This window comes from Petaurus breviceps, unplaced genomic scaffold, assembly GCF_028583685.1.
Source record: "Petaurus breviceps papuanus isolate PSGF00001 unplaced genomic scaffold, PetGlider_PUasm1.0 90925, whole genome shotgun sequence".
NCBI lineage: Eukaryota > Metazoa > Chordata > Mammalia > Diprotodontia > Petauridae > Petaurus > Petaurus breviceps.
In genome coordinates, this window is record NW_027187380.1 from 28,817,812 (window position 1) to 28,837,559 (window position 19,748).

Consider the following 19,748-nt stretch of genomic DNA (forward strand, 5'->3'; position numbering starts at 1 on the left):
TGTGTGTGTGTGTGTGTGTGTGTGTGTGTGTGTGTGTGTGTGTGTGTGTGTGTGCCGAGTATCTGAGGCTGAAACCGATCCCAGGTCTCCCGACGCTGGGGCCAGCACTCTTACTCACTGTGCCACCTGGCCACACCTAAGCACTTGGGGTTAAGTAACTCGCTCAAGGTTACACGGCCAGTTATTTTGTGTGGGTGTTAAGTATCTGAGGCCGGAACTGATCCCAGGTCTCCTGACGCTGGGGCCAGCACTCTTACTGTGCCACCTGGCCGCCCCCCAAAATAAGTCTTAATGCAATACGCTTTTAAATACCTGGCAACAGCTAGCTATCATAGCCGCCCCCCTTAAGGCTAAATATCCCTGGTTCCATCAAATCCCTGTATGGTATATATAGTCTTTAGTCTCCTCAACATTCTTGGTTACCTCCACCTGTAAAGGCACTACAGCTTGCTGAAGCCTTATTTAAAATGGTGTACAGAACTGAACACAATATTCCCAGTGTAATCACCCTATAAAGATCCTATCCTAACTCCACACTTCCTTTTAAAGCAGGTAACTAAAGATTGGCAACTTCTGTGGTATCACACCAAAACCTATAGCAAAATGGGAATGGATGGTAGTTTTTCAAAGATGATAGTAAGGAGGTGTTGGCAAGTCATCTCTAATTTCCCCCCTTCCAAAAAAACCCCAACCCAAACAAAACACTGGGTGAGGAGAGAATCAAATAGTGGTCACCCAAGCAACATTGATGGAATGAGAAGAAAAATCCTTTTGAATTCATCCCCCTACCCCTCCCAAGCGCCAAGACAGATTTTCTGAGCTCATCTAGTCCAGAGGTATTTAATATGCAGCCACAAGATCCAGCAAAGCTAAACTTGAATTAACCAGATTAATCTGTAATTAGCAATGTTTAACAAAATAAAAATACAGTATCAGAGTTCATTTGTGATTTTTGAAGTCAATATAAGCCTACTGGGAACTATTTCTATTTTAGTTTGGTACTACTGATCTAGTCCAACCAATAGCTGAACAGGAATTTCCTCTCTAAAATCCCTGACAAGTGCTCATCTGGTTGCCCTGTACTTGAAGACTTTTGGTAATGGAAAACCCTGCTGGAGGGAGCCCATTCTGCTTCTGCAAAGTTCTAGTTGCTGGGAAGACTTTCCTTTAAATGTAGCTAAAATTTGCCTCTGAAATTTTGTATGCATTCATTTGTTTCTAATTTTGTATTATCATTGCCCCACTGTTTTCTTGAGGCTCAGTCTTCTCACTATCCTAATCATTCTTCTCTAGTAGTACTTTTACACACTAGTAGGTAGATTCTAGGAGGAAATTGGAGTGGTAAGGGGCCTCCAAAATAAATCTTACACAATTTCCAACTTTGTCCAGGGTCTGAGGGTGTCACTCAAGTCAAAATCTTAACTGTAAATTTTAGACTCCTTTTATATAGTATAAAGTCTAAAATGGAGGACAAGGTCTTAAAAATTCTTCATATTCCACCAGTGGAGAAATGCAGTATGGAAACAGTGGTTTCTGCATAGTAGTAACTTGATTGTAAAACTACTACCAAAGCCACAAGTATTTACCTTCTGTGGGGCTTCAGTACAAATAAGAGTACCAGGGTTTAGTATAGGACCAAGTACAGGCTGGATGAGAAGGGGATGCTTTGGCTTATGGGACCGGTCATTTCAGAGTTGACAGACAGGATTTGTTCCCGTCCTTAATTCAGTTGTGGTTTTAACAAGCTGCCTCACTGTAAATGGCCCTAAGCATCAAGGGGGACAAGATAGAAGGGAAAACAAGTCTTAAGAGTAATTTCTAGCAATAAGAGTGCTTACTCTGTTATATTAAGAGCAGTAGATGGAATGATAGTTTTTCTTTTTAAGTGGGGAATTGTGATTGGTAATTAACTATAACCAATACATTTTCTTTAACTTCTTCAAATTCCATCTATTGATTATAGTTTTTATTGTGCTATTGTCGGTAAAGGAAGTATTTATAAACTTTCTGCATTTGTTTTTGTAAAGGTGCCATGTAAGAGAGAAATATTTCTATTGCCATCCATTAATTACCAGATATCTACCATATCAAATTTTTAAATTTCTTTTCAGGGTCTTTCTTATTGCTAGATTTGCCTAGGGTGGAAAGGGACACACTGAGGTCCCCAACTATTACAGTTATCTATTTTACTCTATAGTTCAATCATTTTTTCCTTCAAGTATTTTAATGCTATGCTATTTTTATGCATATATTTCAGCATTAATATTATTTATATTGCCTTCAAGCATAATGTAGTTTCCCTGGTTATCTTTTTTGCTTTTTTACTTTTGCTATCTTTTTACTGATGCCTTGTGGAATATTATGATTGCTGCTTCTAATTTTTTAGATTAAATTGTGGCATAATAAATTCTGCTTCATCCTTTCATGGTAATAGCTTTTAACATAAGATCCAGTATCACACCTTCACACCTCAATGTCTCTTTTCAGATTCTGTCCTAGCATTAGATTTTCCAATCATACCCAACACGAACGCTCCCAACCCTGCCCCCTTCCCCTCAGTACTACTTTCATGTAGTAAATGAGTGGTCTTGGCCATCTGTAAGAATCCCTACTGGGTTAGTAGTGGGTAAGCCTTCTACTTAAGATGGGTCACTTCCATGGCAGAAGTATTAAGACTGAGCTGCTATTGCTGCATCCAGATCTTGCAATAGTTGCTGTAGCTTCCGGATGGTGGGATGGGTGTTTTCTTCCAGCCACTCCTCTACTGCATCTGGGTAGAAAATTCTTTCAAGGGCTGCCTGCAGCTCTTGGATGACAGTATTCCACCTGGTTAGGAGACTGAAGGGAAATGGAAAAGGGTGACTATGAACCTGACATGTGAATCCTCATTAAAAAAAAATACTATGGGAAGACAGCCTTTTAAAGAGGATCAAAAAATAAAGTGAGAAGCACTTCGAACTGTTAGTGTCTAGTACTAGTGAAGTAAAAATAAATGAATTCATCTAAAGATCTCAGAATTTAAATTTTGGCTCAAAGCCAATTTTAGTACGGGGATTCAAAGGGAGCTGGCACCACTACCTTATAGCATCTGGGTGGATGTGCTGGATCATAACTGGGTGAATCATCTTCCTCTTGCGGTGGTAAGGGCTGAACCAACCAGTTACATATCTGTAAATAAATGCATTGGAGTTGTACTCGAGAGTCATGTGTGTTATCCACTGGCTTATCCCGGGACATTGACTTTATAAGGCCTGACAAGATTGATCAAGCTAGCAAGCAGAGGCTGACTTGTGCATCTATGTTTTGTTCCCCAAATAGACTGGCGATAGTGAAGGAAGGAAGGAGAATTCATTTCTTTGTAATGGTTCTATACTTAATTTTTGCTTGTTAATAACTAACCTGTTCCTTTCTAACAGTTCATCCACAGAGTGCCTTAGGTGAAAGCTGATCTGAGTGATCAGGGCGAAGACATCACTGCCAGGAAAAGTCCCAGAGCTTTCACTAGTCAGAGAGAAAGTCTTCATCAATTTCAGAACTATTAAGAGTTCAGGGCTATGAGATAACAGAGTAATAATGAGATTAGTAGGAATTGGTGGTTTTACCTCATAAAACTATTGATTTCCAAATTTGACATCCCTAGGTACTTCTCCACTATATTTTTAACATTGTCAGTATAACCTCCTGAAAGAGAAGCATTTTCTTAATAAAGATAAGAGAAAGAGAAACATGAGGGAGACGCTCATACGAGAGTATGCAGAGAAAACTCCTATTTTAGGAGAATTTATTCCTATTTATTGACTTGCTTGGGAAAGCTGTGGACTCCTTGCTCTGGACTGGGGACATAAAAGAGCTTTGGCGAATTTGTTGGGGGCAATTCTCCAATCAGGTAATTCCTCTTTCCAAGCTTGTGTCTGTTCCCCTTTAAGAAAACTATCTTGATATTTCAGGCCCCTTTCCCAAGGGTTATTTCATATAAGTGGAATTTGTTTTAATTTCTTGGAGTACAGGTCCCAGAAGTCTGACCTTAAGCTCATAGACATACTGACAAGATTCAGTCTAGTGACATGCACTGAGCATGGTGATGAAATTCAACCAGTGTAAGTCTTGGTGAATTTTTTACCCTCCCTCTGAAAGGCAGCACAGTTGCTTAGCACTTATGAAACTGTCTCACAATCTTACCCCCAAACTCGGGCAGACTTTCCAATTTAGAGTACCTCCCTTCATGAAGAATTCAGGGTCATAGGTTGGTTATGTATTTCTTGTGTGAAAAGGGAAGGTCATGGTGTGCGTGGGAAGCACTCCAACATGGCAGTGTGACTACACACAGTTGATCCCCAGTATTCCTGGGAGGAAAAAAACACCAAAAAGAAAAATGGATTCTAGGAAAATCTGGGGGCTTGTACTTCAGGAAAAAGAGGAAAGTAATATACTGTACCATGTTTGAGTGCCTGCAGACATACTGCTAGGGATGGGATTCCCACAGGAAGCAGCTCACAGAGAACAGAGAAGTGGTCATACCTGGAATCCATAAAAGGAAGAAACATTTATTTCTAATACTGGGATGGAACTATATGATGAATCTTACCTTTTTCTTCTTTGCTCAGGACATTAGCCTCACTCTATCTAAACTTAACTAAGTACCCAGCCTGGGGTCTGTGGTCAGCTACTTTAGTAAGCTGAGCCACCTTATTAACATCTTAGACTTTTTTGTCCTCTGGATATTTTTTTTTTAAGCAATTGGGGTTAAGTAACTTGCTCAAGGTTACACAGCCAGTTATTTCTGGGTGTGGTGCTAAGTATCTGAGCCCAGATTCGATCCCAGGTCATCCCGACACTGGGGCCGGTGCTCTTACTCGCTGTAAGCCACCTGGCCACCCCTAAACAATTGGGGTTAAGTAACTTGCTCAAGGTTACACGGCTAGGTATTTCTGGGTGGGTGCTAAGTGTCTGAGCCCGGATTCCATCCCAGGTCATCCTGACTCTGGGGCCGGTGCTCTTACTTGCTGTGCCACCTGGCTGTCCCATGATTTTTTTAAATTGATTTTTTTTTTTGCCCTTTTTTTTTGGAGGGCAGTTGGGGTTAAGTGAATTGCCCAAGGTCACACAGCTAGGTTTTGTGTTAAGTGTCCGAGGCCGCATTTGAACTCAGGTCCTCCTGACTCCAGGGCCAATGCTCTATTCACTGCACCACCTAGCCACCCCTTCCTCCTGATATTTTTGCCCTGCCTACCATTATAGTCCTTAGTCTGAGGACACTCTCCCTCCCATCATTTCTGATCCTCTTCTGTGGCTTCAGATTGTTGTAGAAAATTACAGAAGTGTGCTCAGTGGGCCCACTACACATTCATGTCTCCCTCAGCTGTTTCTTTTTTTTAACTTGGCAATCTTTTTATTTCTAACTTCTTGATTTCCCAGTAATGTACTGTTTTAGTGCTTTCCTCATCAGGTCTTCCTCTCAGTAGATAGATTCACTTCTTATTTTACTGAGACAATTAAATGCAGAACTCCTACCACGTTACTTTGTCTTAAAATATTTATTATCTACTCCTCCCTTTCCTCCTCTCAGAAAAGTATGGTCTTCATTTCCAAATTTAACTCCTCCATCAATGGCCTTGAATCCCTCCTTTTCCCTTCTTAGAAAAGTTGCTCTGTTAGTTACGCTTGTGTGGTCTCTTTACATTCTGCCTCTCCATTAGCTGCCTGCCTGCTAACCAATATCTTCAGATTTCTTCTATCTTGGAAAAACAAAAAACATGACCTTAAGAAGTCTGACCTTAAGCTCATAGACACACTGACAAGATTCAGTCTAGTGACATGCACTGAGCATGGTGATGAAATTCAACCAGTGTAAGTCTTGGTGAAATTTTGGTCTAGTGACCCTGTAACCTTCCTTTCCCAATTAAAGTTCTGGAAGGACTGATCTTTGCTTACTGATTCATTTTCTCAGTCTTCCTCAATCCCCTGAAATATGGCTTCTGTGGCTTCTCTCTACTCAAACTGCTCTTTTCTGGCCTTCTCCTTAACCTGTTTTTGGCATGACATTTCTCACTACTCTTTCCCTTTTGAAACATTTTTAAGACAATTCACTCTCTTGGTTCTTTTCCTTTCTGTTCTTTTTTTAGTTTCCCTTCTCGCACTGGGCAACTAGATAGCACAGTGGATGGAGTGCTGGGCCTAGAGTCGGGAAGACCTGAGTTCAAATCCTGATTTCTTGACACTAGCTGTGTGACCCTGGGTGAGTCATTTAACTCTTTGCCTCAGTTTCCTCATCTATAAAATAGCTGGAGAAGGAAATGGCAAACCACTCTTTGCCAAGAAAACCTCAAATTGTGTCACAGAGTGGGACATGACTGAACAACAAAAATCTCTTCTCTAAACTCCTATGTGCAAACTCAAAGTTCATCTACTCCTTTGCCCTTCAGAGATCTTATCCCCTCCCACTGCTTTAGCTAACAGCTCTATAAGGATTTGCATCTCCAGCTCTGATCTCTATTCTGAGTTCCAGGCCAACCATCCAAAGATCTACTGTTTGCACTAGGAAGTGATGAGCAGTCTTACCTCTAGCATAGTAAAATATCACTTGAACTCAGTGTCTCTCTTCACTAAAATTAGTTCCAATCCCATATTTCTCTATTTCTACATGTGATATCATGATTCTCCAAGTTACTTCCTCTATCATCCCCAATCTCACTTGTTTTCAATCTCTCCCTGTCTACTGGCTGCTTAATGCCTACAAACATACCCATACCCTCTGCCTTCTAAAAAAACCTTTACTTGGTCCTTACATCCTCACTTAATATTGTTCTATATCTCTCTTGCCTTTTGTGGCTAAGCTCCTTGAAAAGGCCATCTATAATAGGTGCCTCTACTTCCTCTCACTCACTTCTTAACCCCTCATAATCCAACTTCTGACCTCATCATTGCACCCAAACTGCTTTTTCCACATTTACCAATGATCTGTTAATTGCTGATCACCATCCCTTGATACAGAACATTACTCTCTCCTGGTTTTTCTCTTAGCTGTCTGATTACTCTTTAGCCTCCTTTGCTGGATCTTCATTCAGGATATACTCATTAACATTGGGTGTCCCAAAGGGCTCTGTCCTGGGCCCTCTTTTTTCTCTACACTATATATCACTCTGTGATCTTGTTGGCTCCCTTGGTTTTAATTACCATCTCTATGCTGATGATTCCCATATCTATTTATTCAGCCTTAACATCTCTGCTGACCTCTAGTCTTGTGTTGCTAAATTACCTGTTAGACATCTCAAACTGAACATCCTGTAGATGTCCTAGGTTCAACATGTCCAAAAGTGAACTCATTATGTTTTCCCCCAAACCTTCCCCACTTTCAATCTTCCCAATTACTACTGAGGCCACCAGCCTCCTCCCAGTCCCTTAGGGTAGCAACCTAGGTGTCACTCTCAACTCCTCTCTTATCCACCACATATAATCTGCTGCCAAGACCTTTTCACATTTGCAACATTTCCCTTCTTCAAGGTGTAACTGTTGAAACAGTAGAAGAATGCCAGGCCAGAGGTCAGAAAAACCTAAGGTCAAATCCAGCCTCTGACAAGTGTGACTGGGCAAATCATTCAACCTCTGCCTCAGTTTTCTTAACTATAAAGTAAGGATAATAATAGCGCCTATCTCAAAGGTGCTATTGATGATAAAATGAGATAATATTTGTAAAAAGCGCTTAGCACAATGCCTGCCACATTCTCTTCCCCTTCCCTTTCTTCCTCTGATAATGCCATCAAGCCTGGACTATTGCAATAGTGGGATGGTTGGTTTGCCTGGCACAAGTCTCTCCTTACTCCAGTCTATTCTCCCTTTATCTTCTTCAAGTGCAGTTCCCACTATGCCACTCCTCTACTGAATAAATTCCAATGGCTTCCTATCACTTCTAGGATTAAATGTAAAATCGTATTTATCACCCCCCTCCCCACTCTTCTTACAAGTCAGATGCAGTCAGGTGGACAGAAAACTGGAGCTGGAATCAGCTAGACCTGATGACCTCAGTCACTAGCTATATGACCCTAGGCAAATCATTTAACGTTTGCCTCAAATTTCCTCAACTATAAAAATGGGGATAACATCTACCTCACAAGATTGTTGTGAGGATCAAATAATATATTTACAAAGTGCCTAGCACAGTGTGCGGTACATAGACACTATAGAAATTATTATTCTTTTCCTTCCTTTCTCTCCTCCCTCCAATTCCCAAAATGTACTGTTAGATCCAGTGACACTGGTCTCCTTGCCTTTCCTCAGATAAAATGTTTCCTCTCTTGGCTTTGGATGTTTCACTCCATGCCTGAAATGCTCTCCATCCTCATCTCCTGATTTTCAATTCCCAGGCAAAATCCCACCTTAGTAGTAGTGCTTTCACTGTGGGTTATTTTCCACTTTTCTTGTACGTAGCTTCTTTGTATGGAGTTGCTTGCACAGTTATTTGCACATTGTTTTCCCCATCAGAGTGTTCACTCCTCAAGAGCAGGGACTGTATTTTGCCTTTCTTTGTATCGTGAGTGTTTAGCACACAGTGCCTGGCATGTTGGTGCTTAATAAATGCTCACTGACTCACAATCATCTTTGACTCCTTCATTTTTCACATGGTCAGCAATTTTTTCCATTCCCAATTGCAATTACTGTAGTTCAAGTCCTTAATGGATATTGGGCTACTGCTGTTGTCTCTGAATCAGTCTGTTCTTTCCCTTATGATCTATCCTGAATACTATCATAAGATTAATCTTCCTAAATTGCTACTCTTTGTTATGTTATAAAGCCTTCAATTACTTCCCATTGCCTACAGAATTGAGGTCCAAACTCTTCAGTGTAGCATTCAATCTGGTCCCAACCTACCTTTCCAACCTTAATTTCCATTACATGAAAATGTTCACTCTGGCTATTTATCTCAACCTCGACCCTTGAGAATACCTGTATTCATACTGTTCTCCTGCATCATTTCTACTGACTTCTGTCCTACCTATACTTCAAAACTATTCTTTCAAGGAGTCTTCCCTTCTCTGATCTCTTTCTTTCTTTACTGAACTCCTATAATATCTACTGTCTGAACCACTCATATCACTTGGTGTTAAACTGCTTTATTATTTGTCTTTATGTAAAATAATTATAATATTTAACATTCATGTAGGGCATTAAAAGTTTGCAAAGTGCTTTACATTCTCACAACAATCCTGAGATGCAGATGCTATTCTTATCCCCATTTTACAGATGAGGAAACTGAGGCAGAGACAGGTTAAGTGGCTAGCCCAGGCCCACAAAGCTAGCAAGTGTCTGAAGTCAAATTTGAACCCACATTTTTCTGACTCCAAGTCAGAATAAGCATCCACATGTCCTTCCTTACTCTCTGATAAGTATCTTTTGGAAAGGGGCTGTCCTGATCCTCTGAATGCTCCACTCTGCAGGTCTTTTTTTGATTATTAAGAAACCAGTTGGAAGCTTCATAGAATCATCAGGACATAGAGTTGGAGGAAGAGCTGTAACTATTAGGGTAAGGTGACTGGAGTTTTACTCCAGAGTATGGCAGTTCAGATGATGGAGACAGCACTTCAGAAGGAAGAAACAAGAGAGCTTAGCACCTGTTCTGCAGGCTGAAAATACAAAGTTACATAACAGTTTGCTTCCTGGCTTTAAAGTACATGTGGTGCCTTTCCCCCTGCCTCAGTCTTTTCTAGTTTTCTTCTCTGGCTGTGGTCTCCCAAATGGTGACCTCAGAATGCCTTGGGATCTTTGCCCATAGCAGCTAAGATCTTTTAAAACCTTAGGTATTAAGGTTTGAATTCTTTTCCTAAATTTCAAAATTGCTAGTTCCAGCTCTAAATGGAAGTGATTTTATAGATTATTTAGTTCAACTTTATCTAGAGATCAAGAAACTGAAGTGCAGAGAAGTCATGTGCCTGGGGTTACTGGGACTAGAATCCAGGTCTTTTGCCTTTCCATATAGCTATTTACTGCACAGTAGGTTATTTTGTTGTTCTCATGATTAAAATGAAAACTGTTCCATGTGATTAATCTGGAACCTCACTTGTGCTGAGTCTTCAGTAACAGTTTTCTGTTTGCCTCTTAGATTTTTCCCCAGGAAGTAGACTTTGTACAGAGAATGTTTTTCCTTTAATAAAGCTATGCAAATTTAATTAGCATATGACTTCAGTTTAAAGAAATCTGCCACCTAAAGCTTTTATTTAGAATTGAACATGTGACCCAAACCACTTTTCTGTTTCATACAGTTCCATATTACTATTAGGGAATTGGTAATAAATTGATGGAATTAAAGATTTATAGTAATTAATAAATTTCCCAACGGCATCAATTTGGTTGCTTAGTTTGGTTAAAGCTTACTTTTCTTAGCATTCGAAGAGATAGGGACTGTCAGTGGAATAATTAGATAAAAATATAACTCCTAGATAAGAAGCTCCTTCCACTCCCAAAATGTTGCACTTTTTTCTGAAATTTAGGGATGCCTAGAGCACTGAAAGGTTATTCATCTTGCCCAGGGTCACAAGGACAATTTGTGTCTGAGGTAGCTTTTCCCCCATTGCACCCAGCAGCAACTCTAGCATTTGAAATGGCAGGTAAAACAGGACAGTTTTAGGCTCTCCAGAAAAGAAATGTGGTCTGCATGTTGTCCCTCTCCTCTTCAAACTTTGTTTTGCATAGATTATTACTCTTATATATTCTTAAGACTGATTTATTTTTTGGGACTAGAAATGTCCTTTTATTTCTTCAACTTAATCTTTGCTTGACTAGGACTCTTTTAAAAAGAAAGGAATGAATTAAGGTAATTTATGAGAAGGGTTACTTTTCATTCACAATAAAGTGAACAGTGCCATCTAGTGCAGTTGAGGCAGTAGTAGCTCAATCATCAGGTTTCTGTAGAAAATAGTATCTGGATGATGTTGAGTTCAAAAGAATGAAATAAAAAAAAATACCCCCAAACCAAAAACCAAAACAAAAAACCCTAGGAAAATGGGGTTTTCTTTTGTTCTGATATGAATTTTTCGAGAAACCTCAGATGTTTCAAACATTGCTTTGCCAGAATACTACTTCAGCATAGCCTGTGGACATTTATACTTCTAAAAAGGCTTGATTTGAATTGAAAGTCTCTAAAAGTTTATATGCCTCTGGAAGAGGATGGAGGTACAATTCACTTCTAAAGTAGGAAGATAAGAAAGGAAAGTCACAAAAGTGGCCAAGTAGAAGTATGGAATGGTGGTTAGATTTTAAGATGTGATTTTCTTGCCTTGACTAGTCTTAGAGTACATGGTTTTTATTTATAGCTCCACATTGTGAATTGATAAAGCTTAGGTTCACATCTCCTTGCTTATAGTTCCCAGACATAAAACCTTAGAGTTGAAGTGGCCCACAAATCACTGATGCCAATTTATAGCTCCTTCAAAAAGATGTTTGTGGATACTAGTAAGATAGCATTTAGTTATTGCTTTGAGCTTGCTATGAAGAAAAACATCTATCTACAACAGACTTGGGATTACACTATTAGTCATATAAACTACTTCATCTGGAGATACACTTAGGGGTATGTTTGTGTCCATGGGAAGTATGGCTAACATTTAAAGAAACAATCAATTCAGTGCAACATATATTTATGGAGAGCCTCCTATGTGTCCAGTACTGTGCATATTGTTATGAGAGATATGAGAATACATGGTTTCTGCTTTTAAGGAACTTAAGCTCTCATGGCCGGGGTGGGGTGGGGAGAAACAAACCAGGAGAGTGTAGGACACACTCAGTGGTGTGCTGGAGCCAGTTCCAGAAAGAGTCCATTGTTAATTTTCAGTGATCATTTAAGCCTAGGAAATAGATAAACAATACAAATTAGGGCACCATTTATTGTTTTGTTGATTATCTAGACTTAAGAAAGTGATGGAGAAAGTATGTTGGAAGTTCATTTTCTGTACTTTTTTTTTTTTTTACTAGCATACTACAAGACACATTCTGGGGTTCTTAAAATTTTTGAGGGGCTACAGACCACTTCAATGGGGCAAGCAGCCACTGTCCATTCAACCTAGCTATTTCTGTTTGCCAGTGGAAAGAAAAAAAAAACTTTAAATTTATGGGAAGGCCAGTGTTACTCCACTTGTATGTCATCAAAAGCAATGGCTGTTTTAAAAAATTAGACATTGTATATGTTATTTTTATTTATTTGTATAAACAAGCACAAGTAACAGGAGGAAGTATTATGTGGAAAGAACTTTGGAGCAGAGGTACCTAGGTACCAGTTCCTTATATGCCATCAACCAGCTCTGTGAATGTAGAATAGGGCAGAATAATTCTTTTCATTTGTGAAGACTGAGAATCAAGAGCCAGTAAAAAGCTTCAGGTTCAATAACAGGGTGTAATTCACTGAAAAGGAGTAATATTATTTTATCTATTTGAATAAACAGAAAGATCCTTACTGAAAAAGACCTGTCATCCCAAACCTTGGTTCTATTACCTGGCTAAAAGCAAGGACAGATAACTCTGGAGTCAGGAACACTTTGGTTTAAACCGTGCCTCTGGCACATCCTGGTGGAGTGATGGCAAGTCTCTCAGACTATAAATCACTGATGAATTGTCAGTCTGTATTGGTAGAAGGAATTTTCATACCAAAAGTTGCCTGCACTAATGAAACCACAGGTTGTGATAAAAAAAAAAAAACAAGAAGACATAAAAGCTTTGGTAGAAGATCCTAGTCCATTCAGCAACAAATGCTAAATGCAAAGGAACCCAGAAGTCCATATTCTTTATAGGCCTTGGCCTTTCAGCATCCGTAAGAAAGCTTCGCTCAGCGAAATGAGTTAGACAGAATCTGGACAGCTGTCAATGATAAAGAAGAAGGCAGTTTTTATTCCTAGGGCAATCATGATCTAGTTGCTTGAGACACCTTTACTCCCTCCATAACTAGAGAGCATCTTTAGGTATGAGATGTTTGCATATCAGGCAATTCAGCTAGAGTCACTTTCATAGTTCCTTTACCTTTGCCAACCAGTTAGAACGATTCCTTGCAGCATCTCAGCAGGTCCACTGTCTGCCACTTTCAACCACTGGATGTTATTTTTGAGGTGATGGCTAATAATGGTCAAAGACTGATTCACCCCTGTGGCACCTTTAAAAGCACTGGCTACCCACAGTTTAGGGAAACCACATTTCCTGTACTTATCCATGAGGAGAACTAGAAATAAAAAGAACAAAGGGATTCAATTTCCTAACTCCCATGGAGAGTCAGTAGTAGGTGGAATCTATGCCAGAGAATATCAGCTTTCTCTGATCTACATGTAGAAATAAAATATCCAGCAATATTCTCTTTTAGCACCATGCTACGATCAACTAAATTCCACAGCAACACACCCAAGAAATGGTCATCCAATCTTTGCTTCAAAATTCTCAAATGAGATTCACAGCCCATGATAGACATTTCTGAATAGCACGAATTGTTAGGAAGCTTTTCCTTACATCAAATCTAAATTTGCAATTTCCATCCACTGTTAATTTTGCCCAAAAGTACTAAGAAGAACTAAGGTTGTATAATTAATAAGGAGAGTTCTCCCTCAATAAAGAGATCAAACATCAAGGAGGAGAAATTGGTTTGCACATACATGAGAGGGATAATTTAACATTCTTTCATTCTGATTTATATACAAAATAAACTCTTCAAAGGGATAAATTAAAAAGAACATCTAGATGTGAGTTTCTCAGCCAAACAGTACTGACCCTTTCCATGTACATCCATATCTTCAATGTAGTCCCAGATCATTGGCTCTACCAGCTGTGCTATTCCAGATTCTGGAAAAATGAGAATGTTAATAATCACAAATGAGAAAGGATTTATGGTCTGAGCTATATACGTAATAGATGTTTTAATAGTATATGGAAGGTAGGGTCAAGTATTTAAAATGGTAGAAGCCTTAGAGAACATAAGCTCTTAATTTTTTATTTCCATCTTGTCTTTATTATAATACATAAACCAGGTTCCTTCAGCAAATTAAACTCATCCATTTAAATGAATCAAATCAACACTCATTTAAAAACTGCTATATGTCAGGTACTAGCTAGACTCTTGGGTACAAAATACAAAAGAGGGACAGTTTCTGTCCTCAAATTCACTATATTCTTCTACCTGGAAAGAATGGAATATGTTCATACAAAATATATTAAAAAGGTAATTCAGGGGGAGAGTCACTAATACGGGAATCACGAAATACTTTTTAAAGGTATTATGCTTGAGCTGAGCCTGGAAGGGAAGTGTAGGCAGTGGGGAGGAAGGAGAGAATTCTAGAAATTAGGGACAGTTTATTCAAAACTACAGAGTGCAGTAGATTGAATATATATTTATGGGGAATAACAAGGTGGAAGTTTGGCTGAACCACAGAGTATACAAGGAGAAGTAATGGATTATTAGCTTGGAAAGACGGGCTGGAACCAGATTATGAAGGTATTGTAAATACCAAAGGAATCTGTATTTTATTCTGCAGGCAACAGGATACTAACAGCTCCTTAAGGAGAGGAACTAAATGGTTAGAATCTGGAATTTAGGAATGTCAATTTTGCAGCTTTGTGAAAAATGGATTGTAGATGGGAAAGGCTTGATGCTGGGAGATCAGTTAGGAAGCTAACTCAGTGGTCAAAGTAAGAGATGATGAGACCTGAAATGGGATGGTAGTCCTGGATAGAAAGAGGGGGACAAATGAAAGAGATTTAGCAACTGACTGGATATGCTTGGTGAATGAATGAAAAGCTGAGGATGACCCCTAGATTGTAAACCTGCACTACTGGAAGAATGGTAGTACCCCACACAGAAATAAGGAAGTTAGGAGGAAGGATGGGTTTAGGGATAAATATGAGTTCTGTTCTGGCTATGTTGAGTTTGAGATGCCTATGGGATATCCATGTAGAGATGAAATGGTGGAGCTCAGGAAAGAGGTAAGGGTTTGTTATGTAGATATGGGAGTCATTCACATAATAGCTGAGTCTATAGGAGCTGATGAGATTACTGAGCAGAGAGAAGAGGACTCAGGACAGAGCCCTGGGGTGCATCCAAGTATAAAAGGCAGGACTGAAGATTGGTCAAACAGGTGGTTGTTGTTGTGTTTGTCCTTCATTTTCGAAGAGGGTGAGGGCATCAGGGAAATGATGACATGACTTGTAGTTGACTTTGATTTGAGTGAGGGAGGGCTGTGCAAGGTCACCAGCTTCATTTTCTCCTCCAGAGCCATCTGGATCCAGTGACCAGATATTTAACAGGATGACTGGAGATGACCCAGGATGCAATGGGAGACCCTGGCCCTTTTAGGCTAAGGCCTTTTCACATACTCACTTAGAGTGACGTAACATCTATAGACATATGATAAAATGCTCTAAATTACTATTAATTGGAGAAATGCAAATTAAAACAACTCTGAGGGACCACCTCACATCTGTCAGAAATGACAAATGCTAGAGGAGACAAGGGAAAAATAAGTACACTAATGATTTGCTGGAAGAGTAGTGAACTGATCCAAAAATTCTGGGAAACAATTTGTAACTATGACCAAAGGGCTATAAAACTATGCATATTCTTTGACCCAGCAATACCAGATAGGTCTGTATCCCAAAGAGATTAAAGAAAAAGGGAAAGGAGCCGCCAGCCAGAGGGACTCCAGATCAGCAGCAGCTGTGGCCGTTTCCAGATTTATCAATACATAGATGCGAAGGACAAGGTGAGAGGCCAGTGCAGTCTGGACTTTGGGACCCAGGAAGTGGGAGTGCGTGGCTTTTACCCCCGGGGGTGAGAAACTGCTGAGACGCCAGCACAGCCTGCCAGCGCCACGTGGCAGCTTCAGCTCCTGGCCTGCAGAGTGTAGGGGGACCAAGCACCAGTCTGAGGGGTCATCGCTCTTGCTTTAACCTTGGATCTGGATTGCAGTCTAGGGTGGAGGTCCTGGGGTGTGTGTCCAGCTTGCCAGAGCATGTGGAGACCTCAGAGAGGGCACCCATCTAATACCTCCAGCAGCTGAGAAAACCCCAGCATTTGGGACGAAAACTCCCCTGTCTGCTGGCAGAGTCCTACTGTGGCAAAAAGCCCAAAAGTCAAGTAATTGAGTGGCAAAATGAGCAGGCAAAGGAAACAAAGCAGACAGAAGATTCCAACATTACACTCCTATTTTGGGGATAAGAAGGAGCAAGGCATGGAACAGGAGGAAAACAGTGAAGTCAGAACTCCTGCACCAAAAGCTTCAAAGGAAAGTACAAGCTGGTTACAGGCCATAGAGGACCTTAAGAAGCAGATAAGAGAAGTGGAGGAAAAATTGGGAAGAGAAATGAGAACAATGCAAGAAAATTATGAAATGAGAGTCAACAGCTTGACTGAAGAAAATAATACCTTAAAAAACAGACTGACTCAAATGGCAAAGGAGGCTCAAAAAGGCAATGAGGAGAAGAATGCCTTAAAAAGTTGAATTTGCCAGATGGAAAAAGAATCTCAAAAGCTCACTGAGGAGAATCATTGCTTCAGAATTAGATTGGAGCAAATGGAGGCTAATGACTTTATGAGAAATCAAGATGCTGTTAAACAGATCTAAACAAATGAAAGAATAGAAGGCAATGTGAAATATCTCATGGGAAAAACCACTGACCTGGAAAATAGATCCAGGAGAGATAATTTAAAAATTATTGGACTGCCCGAGAGCCATGACCAAAGTAAGAGCCTGGAAAGCATCCTCCAGGAAGTTCTCAAAGAAAACTGCCCTGATGTTTTAGAACCAGAGGGCAAAATAGAGGTTGAAAGAATCCACCGATCACCTCCTGAAAAAAGATCCCAAAAAGAAAACTCCTAGGAATATTATAGCCAGGTTCCGGAATTCCCAGATTAAGGAGAGAATATTACAAGCAGCCAGGAAGAAACAATTTGAATATTGTGGAAACACAATCAGGATAATCCAGGATCTGGCAGCTTCTATATTGAGGGATCGAAGGGCCTGGAATGTGATATTCCGGAGGTCAAGGGAGCTGGGATTAAAACCAAGAGTCACCTACCCAGCAAAACTGAGTATCATGTTTCAGGGGAAAATATGGTCATTCAGTGGAATACAGGACTTTCAAGCATTCTTGCTGAAAAAACCAGAGTTGAATAGAAAATTTGACATTCAGATACAAGAAGCAAGAGAAGCATGAGAAGGTAAACAGGGAAAAGAAATCATAAGGAACTTATCAAAGTTGAACTATTTTTTTTTTTTTTTGAAGCAATCGGGGTTGAGTGGCTTGTTCAGGGTTGCATGGCCAGTTGTTGTTTCTGGGTGTGGTGCTGAGTGTCTGGGCCCGGATTTGATCCAGGTCGTCCCGGCACTGGAGCCGGTGCTCTTGCTTGCTGAGCCACCTGGCCAAAGTTGAACTATTAACATTCCTACGTGGAAAAACAATAATTGTAACCTATGAAACTTTTCTCAGTAGTTGAAGGGATTAGAAATATATATATATATATATATGTATGTGTATATATATGTCTTTATATGAGGGTATGCGGGCATATGAATACATATGTGAATGTGTGTATATATGTTTACAGGTATACATAGATAGAGGGCACGGGACCAATTTAACAGGAAGGGATGATACTTAAAAGGTGAAATTAAGAGGTGAGAGGAATATAATGAGAGGAGATGGGGAGAGACAGAGTGGGGCAAACTATCTCATACAGAAGAGGCAAGGGAAAATGGTTACAATGACGGGGAAGAATAGGAAGGCAAAAGGGAATAGGTCAACCTTATTCCTATTGAATCTGGCTTGAGAAGGGAGGGAAATACACACTAAATAGGGGATCTCACCCTCCAGGAGAATAGGGGGGGAAGGGGATGTGAGGGGTGATGATGGAAGGGAGGGCAGGCTGGGGGGGAGGGAAGTTGGAAGCACCCACTTCTGAAAAGGGACAGGATCAAAGTAGAGAATAGAACAAGTGGGAGGTGGGATAGGAGGGAGGGAAAAATAGTCAGTCTTTTACAATACAGCTACTATGTTATTGTTTTGCATTAGCCACACATGTACAACCTATACTGAACTGCTTGTCCCCCCAGTGGGGGTGGGTGGCGGGGGGGGGGGAAGGGAATGAATCTGGAATTGAAAGTTTTAAAATCAAATATTCAAATATATATATATGTCTGTGTGTGTGTGTATATATATATATATATATATATATATATATACTATTATTAATACCATCTTACATGTAATTAAGAAAAAAGATATACAGGCACTGAGGCATAGAGATCCACTGGAAAAGTTGAAACGGGTATGGGAGAAAATATGGGAGAGAGCAGATTGGAGGAGGGGATATCCTGTGGGACTGCTGTTTTGGGGGGATGGGTGGGGGAAAAATGGGGAGAAAATTTGTAACAAAATCTGGCGGAAACGAATGATGTAAATCAGCAGTTAATAAAGCATTTAAATTAATAAAAAGAAAAAAAAAGAGTGAAGAATAGGATTTGGTGAAGCAATGGGGGAGAGCTAATAGATTATGGTCACATAAGGTAATTTTGGAATTCTTGAACATGGATGTAGCCACCAGGTTCATTTGCTTTGGTATGCTGCATGCCTAATTTGTTTCACTGACTGACCTATTTCTTATTTAGTATCAAACTTTTAATGATTATTCTTTGTAGTATACTTTGAGATCCAATATGGTAAGCCCCTTTCCTGACCAATGTTTTTCATCATTTCCTTTGAGAATCCTGATCTTTTGTTCTGCATGAATTTTGGTATTATTTTTGTTTCTATACTGTAATCTTTTGATTGTTTGATTGGTATGACATTGAATAAGCAAATTAATTTAGGTAGAACTGCCATTTTACTACATTATCTGGGCATTTCCCATAAAGCAATTAATATTTCTACAATTATTTGTTTCCCTTTATTTCCTTAAACAATATTTTATAGTTATATTAATATTGTTCCTGTGCATACCTTAATAGGAAGACTCCCAAACATTTTATACATTCTCTAGTTATTTTAAGTGGACTTTCTATCTTTTCCTGCTGTGTTTAATTGGTATGCTAATGGTGTATGTCTACTATTTTATATCAAGGAACTTTCCTGAAATTGTTGTTTCAATTAATTTTTAGCTGACTCTGGGGTTTCCTAAGTAACCCATCATATCATCTGAAAAAAGTGATCATTTTTGTTTCTTATTTATGTAATGCTTATCCCTCAATCTCTTTTTCTTTTCTTACTGATAGCATTCCTCGCAAACAACAGCGGTGACAAAAGACATCCTTGTTTTACCCCTACTCTTACTGGAAATGACTCTACTTTATCTCCATCATATGTAATGTTGGCTTTTGATTTTAGTTACATATTATTTGCCATGTTAAGGAAGGGTGCATTTAGTCCTCTGTTTTCCAGTTTTTTGTGTGATATTTTTTAGAGAAATGGATTTGCATTTTGACAAAAGCTTTTTTTTTTAATCATATAGTTTTTGTTATAGGTGGTCAAGCATGTTCATAGTTTTCCTAGTATTAATTTCACATTCATGATATAAACATAAACTGCTTATAATGTATGATGTTTGTGATAATTTCTATAGCATCTTTATTAATATTTTATTTTAAAATTTTGCATCAGTGTCCATTAAAGATACATCTATAGTTTTCTTTCTCTGTTTTGACGCTATCTTGTTTAGATATCAAGACCATATTAGTACCATTGGAAGAATTTGATAAAATTGTTTATTTTCCTATTTTTGCAAACAGTTTATATAA

The 19,748-nt window shown here is 39.4% G+C and overlaps 2 protein-coding genes and 1 long non-coding RNA gene across 20 annotated transcripts in view; 2 read left to right on the forward strand and 1 right to left on the reverse strand.

Annotated features, from left to right (window-relative positions):
• Positions 1-19,748, forward strand: part of OGFOD3 (2-oxoglutarate and iron dependent oxygenase domain containing 3) — a 138,117-nt gene that overhangs the window by 19,966 nt on the left and 98,403 nt on the right. The gene's annotated exons all lie outside the window — the stretch shown is intronic.
• HEXD (hexosaminidase D) overlaps positions 825-19,748 on the reverse strand; it is a 53,394-nt gene continuing 34,470 nt past the window's right edge. For all 7 annotated transcript variants that reach the window (XM_069076667.1, XM_069076671.1, XM_069076666.1 and 4 more), the window contains 7 exons: positions 13,735-13,806; positions 13,000-13,195; positions 4,436-4,518; positions 3,603-3,681; positions 3,400-3,501; positions 3,079-3,168; positions 825-2,838 (listed from right to left, as the gene is read on the reverse strand). In XM_069076667.1, the coding sequence (XP_068932768.1) occupies positions 2,670-2,838; positions 3,079-3,168; positions 3,400-3,501; positions 3,603-3,681; positions 4,436-4,518; positions 13,000-13,195; positions 13,735-13,806 (791 nt within the window). In that variant the 3' untranslated portion in view covers positions 825-2,669. The remainder of the gene's footprint in view (positions 2,839-3,078; positions 3,169-3,399; positions 3,502-3,602; positions 3,682-4,435; positions 4,519-12,999; positions 13,196-13,734; positions 13,807-19,748) is intronic.
• LOC138152644 (uncharacterized) lies at positions 5,683-19,539 on the forward strand. Its single transcript, XR_011166158.1, has 2 exons — positions 5,683-6,235; positions 19,227-19,539. It is a non-coding gene; the product is annotated as an uncharacterized lncRNA (long non-coding RNA).